Source organism: Fusarium graminearum, chromosome 3, assembly GCF_000240135.3.
Source record: "Fusarium graminearum PH-1 chromosome 3, whole genome shotgun sequence".
NCBI lineage: Eukaryota > Fungi > Ascomycota > Sordariomycetes > Hypocreales > Nectriaceae > Fusarium > Fusarium graminearum.
In genome coordinates, this window is record NC_026476.1 from 1,094,200 (window position 1) to 1,104,329 (window position 10,130).

The following is a 10,130-nucleotide window of genomic DNA, read 5'->3' on the forward strand; positions in this document are numbered from 1 at the left end:
CTAGGAGATCATTACTTCACCGGCACCAGTTGCCAGCTCCTCCGAACCCTCTTGTCCGGGGGATTTGGGCTGGTCGGTTAGGCCTCTCGACGGCGCAGTCTTCATCTCTAACACATCGCTGTCGCTCCCTTGCCGTTCGAGGTCCTCAAATGTGAAGGCATCGGACAAGTTGACTGCGAGGAACGTTTTTGGCAGTTTAACCCTGCAAGAATGTATTAGTCAAAATTCATGTGATGAGGAGAAATCGTGGGGGGCTTACTGGTTGAATTTGGCTCGAAGTGTCTTGATAACCTGCAGCCAATCCGCGTGTGGCGTCAGACTTCGTCGGGGGGCGCATCCGATGCAGTGACGGCTATCGAGTTGAACATGCAAGGGATCAAAGACGTGGCATCCAGGGCTGATGGTGATACGAATACTATATGTAAACGTGGGGGCGTTATGGGGTGACGAACCATCGCCCGCCGTTTTCATCTCAGCTTCGTAAAGCTCGAAGCATATCTGAGAAAGATAGTCGAGCTCGGGAATAGTGCTACGCTTAATCTTGGTCTCAACGCCTCCCTCAATGATGCAGTTTAGCAATGTGTAGATGTGTGACTCTTTGGTAAAGTAAAAGAAGGATTTGGCGTCGTCTGAAGCTTGCATCTCCTCCAGGTCCTGCACGATTTCCTTGAGGAGAGGCAAAGATGTGAGCAAACCAATCTCAAGTTTCTCACTATCCGAGATACCATATTCTTGAGGGCAGATAAAGTCAAATAAAACCTTGGCAAGACGGTAAAGCTCTTGGAGGGGCTCATTTTGAGCATCTGTCTGAGATGCAGTTTGCTTCGTTCCCTTGTAGAGGCGGAAGTACTGCTCTGGAGGTGCCTCTTCGTTGAAGTGTCGTAGATTGTTAAGGAACGATCTTCTTCTAAACAACTTCTTGACCGAGGCTGATCGACTCCCAGCATCTACCTTATCTGAGCCCTCAGGAGAGTTTTGATGGCTCTTGTCGGTTTTCTCGTCAATAGACTTGCCATCTTCAGACTCCTTAGGTTTGCCCTCTTTGGTACCGGCAGCTGTGTACTCATCCAGCATGTGGTTAGGAGGCGTGTACACCCACTCCAGGAACTGGCGGTTGTGTAGTGCATCAAATTTCATGGTGTCGTAAAGTTCCGATATTTTGCTTGGGTCAACCTTATCACCATCGCAGAATTCCTGGAACAATTTCTCCCATCGCTCTCGGAATAGCTCAGCGTCTTCTCCACAGCACCATCGAGACTGGATCTGGTTGATAGTGTTTGCCTGTGACATTGATGATGCAATGGATGAGCTGGAGTTATCGCCAGACAACTTCTCAGTGCTGGGATTTGAGATAGCATTTAGCGATGTAACGGCGCCGCTGCATAGCTTCTTGTAGTTGTGATCCATTACACGCCGATGAAAGTTCATCAGCTGTACAACTCTCGTCTGTACCTCTGAAGGTTCAGGCATGTTTTCCGGCCAGGTGAATTGCGCAGGGCGCTCGTTGCCCTTACGCAGAAGGCCTTTGAGCTTCTTCTTTACCTTGTCCATTTCATCCTTGGCAGCATTGGAGTCATCCAACAGATCTTTGCGAATTGTGATGAAGTCCTCTGCAATGTCTTTCTTACCCAGGAATGAAGCGGCCCAGATCTGAGCACTGGTTGTCACACGTCTCTCAGAACTGCTGAAAACGTGAACCTCGTCCAAGATATCCCGGTTCAGAAGCATGAGATCATTGCGCATATTTTCGCCGAGTTCTTGGGCCTGGTATCGGGCCGAGTGTGTTGGTTCGCCTCCCCATTTGACAATGAGTTGCAGTTTGTCGAGAACCAACCTCTCCTCAGCAGCCGTAAATTTGGACATTGTGACACCAGAAAGAGAATCTTGTCGTTTTGGTGCTCCGGGAGGCTTGTCTTCTTTTGATGAATCGCCCTCCTCTTCGGCCTTGTTATTCTCCTTCTCGGTTATGGCGACGAGTTCCTCACTGATAGCGGGCTGTTCTGTCTTTTTCTTCCTGAACATTGGCTTGATCTGAATCTTAGTACCCGGCCAGCTTCCCTTCTTGACGAGGACATTGCGGAGAGATCGAAGCTTAGCACGATCTTCAATTCCCTGCTCGTAAGCCAGATCGACTGCCTGAATGACACTACCAAGGGCTGCTTCTCCAATCAACAACACTTCTTCCTGGTGGCCCTTCAGAAGTGCAATAAAGGGTTCCGAGTGGAACGTGAACTTGTACTTCTGCTTAGGTGTGCGATCTGCGTGTCTAATCACAGAAACCATGCCCTTCAACTTCCAGGAGTGAGTCGGCAGAGGAGGCTCAGGCACAGCAGGTGTATCTTCTGATGGAGGGTCCGCGATAGCGCTCTGTGGCGCCGGCGGGGCGGACGAAATTCCTGGCAAGTTCACATCGGTAGGAGTAGTCGGGATCACCGGTATGGCAGTAGAACTCTGTGGCTTCGAAGGTTGTCCAGTTTCTGTGGGCATCAAAGGGGTGACCGTGCCGCTTGTTGCACGGCGCGATGTGTCGTCGGGCTGTGAATCTGTGGTGCCCGGGATTGATGCTATGCTTGTTCTAACGCCGTTAGTGCTAGATTGACCTGTTTGCTCTCGGTCCTTAAACGCATTGGATGCCCGGGTGAATGGGTCGGTTCCCGATTCTGATGGCGCAGGCGAGGGCATAGGAGGGGTGACACCACCACGTCGCTGTTTCTCTTTGATAAAAAGTTCCTTGAGAATATTGGAACAGTGATCGTAGTAGTCGTCGTTGTCCTTCACGAAACTCCAGCCATTGACATCGATGACATAGCTCTTTCCTGACGCTCGCAACATGTCGAAACCACAGACTCTTTGTCCGAATGCTGTAGAAATTTTGCTGGCCATTTCCTTCTCTTCCGTGCCAAGAGCTGTGACATATCGCAACTCCTTGCCATGGGTATTTCTTCGAACCACGCCGTCTACAACCGGACTCTTTCGAGTCTCTGCGTGACAATAGCTCGGACCAACAGTGTAAGCCTTGACATCTTCAGCGTTGTCAACTTGCATAAAGCTTTCGTAGATGTAGCTGCTGTCTGGCTCCGTAATAGCTCTAGGCACGTTGAGGTCTTGGATGTAGTCAGAACTCTTGTTTCCAATCTTTCGAAAGAGCTTCCGAGCACCGCCGCCATCCTCACTGGGGAAGTAAATGATGATGTTGTGGTCTTCTCCACTGGTTGGCTTCTCAACAAAGGGCTTTCTCAACGTTTGGCCATCGACACTGATTGTGTTGCCATCGTCAATCAACTCCACCTTCTGGGGAGGTGGCACTTGTTCAGGGTCGATAGGGTCGAGAGAAACTCCAGAGATTTCCTTAATATGCTTGGACATTTCCGGGGTAAGATACCCAGGGCCGCCATCACGAGTGACCTCAACACGCTTTGGTGTTCGAACATTGATCTTGTCGAGTAAGTGAAGACACAAGCGACGGTCCCACAGAATTTGTTGCATAGGGACATCGTTTACGCAGAATGGCTTTCGCGCCTTGACGTATGCAATCGCCTTGTCTAACGGGAATCCATCCGAGTAGAAAGAAATAAGATAATCGCTGTCCGGTGTTAGTGATCTCTTTGGGTAATTCGGCACGTGCCTCTTGCAGCACTGACGATGCACCCCACTATGCTGCATCGGCTCACCGAGAGGAATTAATTGACTTACCATATGGGCCAATTCTCAACCTCTGAACAAATAGATTAGCTCTGGATATACAATTCAAGTTTTGTGTGCTCCTTACCTTCATCCAGGATGACCTTGTCACCAAAGACGACGACATCGAATTCTCGATTGGCGATAAGCCGGTTCAGAATATTTCGGCTAGGTTTACTTCTAGCCTTGATATCGAGAGCGCACACACCAATAACACCGTATCGCGAAGGTTTCACTGCAGCACGTTAGATACTATGATCAATCCTTTCGCCCTGTAATCATCCCGAGTACGGATACAACGACATACCCTCTTCTCTCTCCCGATGCTGCGGAGCCCGATCACTACTCGGGCTGTGGCTGCTGGTCGCTGTACTTCCGCTGAAGCGTCTTTTGGCTCGACTGCGAGATCGGTCAGGCCCTTGATTGCGCAGACCGGATGTAGCGTTCTGCATATTGTCGTGACGGATGGCTCGTTTCGTAAAGTCAAGGGGCTGCGAATTGTGGTCTCGGGCAGTTAGATTGTGCTGATTGGGATTTCCTACGACCGATTGGCCTGCTTGGAGACTCGAAGTAGTAACAGTGACGTTGGAAACTTCGGCTTCAGACTGGACTATCCCTGTGCTTTTGCTCGTTGACAGAAATCCAGGCACAGATCGTGGTGGGGTTCCTAACTCTGATCCTTGAGCTGATGATGAACCACTGAGGACGCCACGGGCAGATGCAAGAGAATAGATGGATGTCCCTGAAAGTCTTCTCGATTGAAGATCTGAGGAAGAAGAGAAGCGATTGTTCGTGGCGCTAGGAGTTTCCGACGAGACGGTGTGCGAATTCTCGATGGTAGACGGTAAGCGGGTTCGCTGGTGGTGGGGTTCGTCTGAAAGTTGCGAATCGGTCAACACCTGATCTTCGGCGGTGGTATCTGAGGTCATGGACTCGCGGCGAGTACTTGCAAGAGCTCGGGGATTCTTGATTGGCAAGGACGAGACAGCTGTTGTTGAGTTTTGGGCTATCGTGAAACTAGACCGGCGTGCGTATGATTCTCTAGTAACGGGCTCGGCACCGCGACTCTTCCTAGTGGCAGCAGCAGCAGAAGAATTGGCGAGAAGCGAAGCTGATGAGTAAGAGAAAGCACGAGCCTGGCGAGGCGGTTTGGCCTGTATTTGATGCGGCTCGGCAGGGACGTAACCAAAAGCGAGGGCCGATGTAGGAGGAAGAGAGTGTGGATTAGAGCGGCGAGGTGAGGTGGAAAAGTCGGCGGCGGAAGGTTCACCGGAGGCGGAGGTAGAGGGGCTAGTCAAAGGTCCGGGTCCAGGTTTTCCTTGTCCTTGCACTTGTGCCTGTGTTTGTGCTGGTGCTTTTTCTGGGCATTGATCGGAACTGGTAGTGCTAACAAGATTTGTGTCCGGTGGGTTGTTCATGGTGTCGGCCGTTTCGAGCCTCCGCAATAGATAAAGTGAGCCAAGGTAAGGTCGTATGCGGATGAGATGGATGGTATCAATTGATACAGTGCAGTATCTTTCTGGTTTGATAGACCTGCTATTTGCTGCTTATCTTATGCAGTGCATGCACGTATTTTCTTGATAGCGATTCTGATTGAATGTATCAAAAGGCCCTGCTGTCAATTGATTCGTACTGTCAAGCTTTGTTGCGTATATTGATTGGCGACGGTGCCTGGCGATGGAATTGTAGCCACAAGCTTGTGGAATGTCTGACGTCGTTGAACACTCGTTTATTGAAATCCCTATTAGGTTGTCGAGCCTAAATTGCTTGCAGACACAATAAAGTAGACGTTTCAGACGTTTTTCAATGTCCTCAATAAAGTGTCTTGGACAACGTCTGAACTCAGCCTTTGTCCACGGTTCTATCGGAGGTGAAACAGTTTTCTCCAATACATGGAAGCGAGATGAAATGGGTTTATATTATGCTCATACAAGACAACAATGTCAGGCTCAATGATGCCCTGTTTTCTGTCTCAGTTTGAATTGGGCCGTTACCATGTTTGGTGCTCAGAAGAGAATGTGATGCGGGTGCTGTGCCGCCATCTCGTTAGGTACTAACACTGCTAATTGTACCTTCCCAACGCTTGATATTGCTACAAGTCGCCAGGTGACGGGGCTGGGTTCTTTCCCCTTTACTCTTCCTGCAGAATTGAAGCTCTTAGATCGACTGTTCAATGACGCAAGTGTGAGAGATCACTCTCACAAGACGTCGGTATTTAGGATTGACAACTGGATTGCAGCTGAGCTAACAGGACCAGGGCCTGTGTAAGAGGCTAAGGACTCTAGAGATCTACGAGGTATGACTTTACTTGCTGCAAATCCATGATATTTTCCCCTGATATTTACCTTGTCACTTGAGGTCATTCTAGTTTGCTATACCATACCAATATCACATACCCAGGAACAGCTGCTTCTTATGGATGTCATCAGATTCATCTCATGAATACAGCTGATAGCGGGGTTCGCGATGGGATCATCTGGGGAGTGGGGGCTCAATCCGTGATAGTGGAGATGGCGCTTCCAAGCTTTTCTTATAAGTCTTTTAGGTCTAGACTATACATCACCATACACGTACATGCAGCGACATATTAGGCTGTTTTTCTCAATGGAAAACATGCAAGAAATTAAAAAGACTGCGTTCATGCACCACATGACAGTTGCAAGAAAGGCGTCAAACCTTGGGAACACCTGTAGGCACCGAGGCACTGGGGCATCATCCATCGTTGTAGCTCCAGGAACGCGGCAATCAGAACGAGATCGAAATGGGCATGCTCTGATTGAGCTATGCTATTGGGTAAACAAGTTGTGGAAAAGATGGCCACAAGATCCAGCCAAGTTGTCAAGGTTTCCGTTTTTGGTTACTTCAAGGAACACGGTTGAGGTGGGCGACAAGCTTTCAATCTAAAAGTGTCATGGGATGAATGCCAGATCGTGTTGTCAGCTTGATGACTTGCAGCAGGTTGATTCTTATTAACTCGATCATTATTTCCGAGTCACTTGGCCAAGCTCTGCCCTTCGTCATCAACTGGAACTGGTGGCATTGGCTCAGGCTAAAAAGTATGTATGCACGGAATATATCCATTTTATCTACGCATCCTACCCTCAACTACCGGTACCCCTGCAGCCGTTGTATCGCTCAGACTCTCTTGCCATGAATAAAGCCTTATGATAAGCAATACACACCTGCAGAACCGATTGGCCATGTATTGCCAAGACTACCGATGTACTGTGTAAGATCTAAATCTGGCGAATATCCTTGAAACACGGATCTGAGTGCATAAATGTTTCGTCTTGAATCTGCAAGCATAAGAATGAAGTTTTAAGTTGATTGCCCAACAACCACTAGGCAGGCGGATGGTTTCACATTTACGAGATTGCACTGGGTTGTTTCATAGTTTCAGTCAAGAATAATATCGTGCTAAAAATTGTCAAGTCTATGTATCGTGCAGGTAGTACAACCCAAAATCAACATATTCCGAGGGAGCCTCTCCCTTTAATTTATATGCTGTACATGGGCAATGGTATACGCAAAAAATCCAATTTCCCCCAAATCCCCAAAGCCAGGTAGATTCCCAATGCATCATGTCATGAGTAAAAAAAAAAAGAATCATCTAGTTCTCGTTGGGGTTGTATCCCCAGAGCCGTCTTCGCTCGAGGGCCCACCAGTGGGCAACCTCGTCGGCTTCTCGCACCCAGTTCGCGGCTTCATCGCCGTACTGGCGCTTCACTGCCTTGATCGTAGACTTAATATTCCACTTGTTTAGAGGGTCTAGCTCGAGTGGATCTTTGCCAAGATCTGTAAATGTGTATTCGAGGTCCTTCTTCAGAGGAACTGCCAGTCGCCAGGGAGCGTCGGCTGATGTGACTGTCAGCATGCCACCACCTGGGTTGATAAGTCCAAAGTTCCAGGCACGGCGGCCGTCTTTGGTCTTTTGGTATGGTCTAATAAGGGATTGGCCTTCGTAATCGTTGGCGAGGTCGGACGCGATGGCGGAGTCTTCCTGGTTCAACGATCCTGAGTTGACAAGGAGGTCAAGAACGGTAGGGAGGATAGAGATAGAGGTAACATTGGCCTCATATTGGATTCGAGGGATGGAGGGGTGACGGAAAGAAATAGGGACTCTGAAGTTGCTAATATGGCGGTTTTCGTATGTACCAGTCTTGGAGTAATCCTCCTTGAAAGCTTGTCCGTGATCACCGACAAATACAACGAGGGTTTCGTCTGCGATTCCAGCGTCTTCAAACATCTGCATGAGGTCACCAAGCCAGGCGTCTGTAAAGCGAATGGTGTTGAGATACTTGTCCATATCCCCATGTTGGCCGCCCTTGTTGCCCATATACTTCTCGGTTTTGAACCATTTAGGCACGCCCCAAGGATGATGAGTTGTGCTAGTAAAGTGCGACATGAAGAGACGCTTGTTCTCGGCCAGTCCATCGCTGATGTACTTCTTGATGTGCTCCTTCAGATCCGTCTCGGGGTATCCAAAGTAGTTAATCTCCTCCATATCGGGGTTGTGGAGGGCCTCTTCATCGAGCTTTGGCTTTGTGACCTTGAAGTCGAATCCGATCTTGGCATCAAACTTGTCCTGTCGGTCGTAGGAGTCTGTAACCGCCTGAAAGAATGCGGGCTTCCATTGGTACTCGTGGAACTTGGCTTGCTGACTTTCACTCTTTCCAAACCACTCTTTGGATCCCCACCACTGCCTCTTTTCTGTCTGGTTGTTTTTAACCTTGTTGAATAGTTCGAGAACTTGGGGAAGGCAGGGCTGATAGCTCTCGAGTTCAGCCTCTTCGAACATGTTGACGGCCATGGGCCACGCGCCGCAATGGGCTGCAGCGAGACTCTTAGTCGAGACACTGCTGGTGGTGAAACCTCCTACCACGTTGATTCCACCGAAACCAGGCTTGTCCTGGGTCTTCCACGTTAGGTTTTCAGGCTGGGCGTAAGCGGTACCGTTCGAGTTTGCGTAGTTGCCGGATTTTCCTGTGATTCTCTCAAAGTTTGGTGTCATGCGCGACACGCGACTGTTGATTTCATCTCTCAGCTTTTCGTCATGCGATTCCATGATCATGCGGTGGATATCGCTGCCCTGTTGAAGTGGGAACAATTCTTCACGCATACTCTCCATGAGGATGAGAGCAACGTGACGAATCTTGACAGAATTGTTGTGTAGTACCTCTTGGATGGGGGCAATGATGTCTTGGTCGAGGTTAGTAATTCGCATAGGGTCGTTGACAGGATTGTAGAATCCCCGATCTTGCAAAGTGTTTGGGCACGTGTCACTGGGACCATCCTTCTTATCAGTCTGATTCTGGTAACGCTCAGTGTCCCATTTCAGGAATCCACTGGGAATAGGATCAGGTAACCACTTGGGAGGGTTATCTCTGTAATTCTTGATTTGGTCGTTGTTGATTTTGCTAGGAGCCCAGCCCTTGAAGTCTCCCTTGGGGGCAGCCCACTTGGACGGCTCGGTGAGTGCCTTGAGAGGCCATTCATTTTGCGAGGCGCAGAGGCCAAATTTAGGCTTGACCGATTCGAGTAATCGCAATGGCAAACTGCTTGCCATGTGGTTATAAGGTTGGTCAGGGCGAACGATGGTGGTGATGCCAATAAAGAGAAGGATGGAAGTCGTGATGATCCAAGGTGGAACAAAGGCACACATGCGTCGCTTTGTTGGCGCGCCTTCCTCTGGCTCCTTCTCTTCTCCATCGTATCTCGGGTTGGGTGATGCGTTGCCAGTGCTCGCAAGAGATTCTCCGCTGTTGGTGCGGCGAAGGAAAGGCTCGGCGTTTTCAGGGTCATGCTGGTTTTGGCTTTGGGGGCGAATCTTTCCCCGTAGATGTCGGGATACTTTTGATATGTTAAACGTCAGCGGTTTTAATAGGATAACAGAACAACATACCCGAGGCAATACGCTTTCCGAGGCCAGTTACCACGTTGCCAACGGTCCTGTAGAGGTAGTTCTGAGGGAACCACGAGACAATGAGGATAATCAATGCAGAAACCACCACACTGCTGCTTTCGCTAACGAGAACATTGAGGCCTTCGCCATTGGCAAAATCGCCAGCGTCGCTCCATTCGACTTCGCCGCCTGTTCTGTAGTGAAAGCCGAGTTCGGACGCAGCGGCAACGAATGTTATTAGACTGTATGCGCCAACCGTTAGTGACAGACCCAATGAAACCTCACAGAGCGGTATGAATAAAGATGGAGAGACTTACGTCAGAATGCAACCAAGAATATAACCAGCAAGGGAAACAATTGTTCGCTCTCGACGCAATAACAAACGACCAATGAGAACTAAGAAGACATCTTGTAGGAAAAAGGTCGGTAGGTAGACAATGTAGTCAATGACGGATATCGAGTGAATGTGAATATACAAATGCAACAACTTGGCAAATAGTATTGATACAAAATAGACTGCAAAAAGATATGAGACGGTTGAAGACAT

The 10,130-nt window shown here is 49.0% G+C and overlaps 2 protein-coding genes across 2 annotated transcripts; both read right to left on the bottom strand.

The window, feature by feature from the left end:
• On the bottom strand, positions 1-5,099 carry FGSG_05079 (uncharacterized protein; the record flags this gene model as incomplete). Its single annotated transcript, XM_011325269.1, has 5 exons — positions 1-202; positions 260-3,583; positions 3,694-3,715; positions 3,770-3,916; positions 3,989-5,099. The coding sequence occupies 5 exons, from the start codon at positions 5,097-5,099 to the stop codon at positions 1-3; spliced, it is 4,806 nt and encodes a 1,601-aa protein (XP_011323571.1).
• A 2,192-nt stretch (positions 5,100-7,291) lies between these two features.
• FGSG_05080 (uncharacterized protein) lies at positions 7,292-10,130 on the bottom strand (the record flags this gene model as incomplete). Its single annotated transcript, XM_011325270.1, has 3 exons — positions 7,292-9,531; positions 9,584-9,825; positions 9,901-10,130. 3 exons carry the CDS (start codon positions 10,128-10,130, stop codon positions 7,292-7,294), a joined length of 2,712 nt encoding a protein of 903 aa, XP_011323572.1.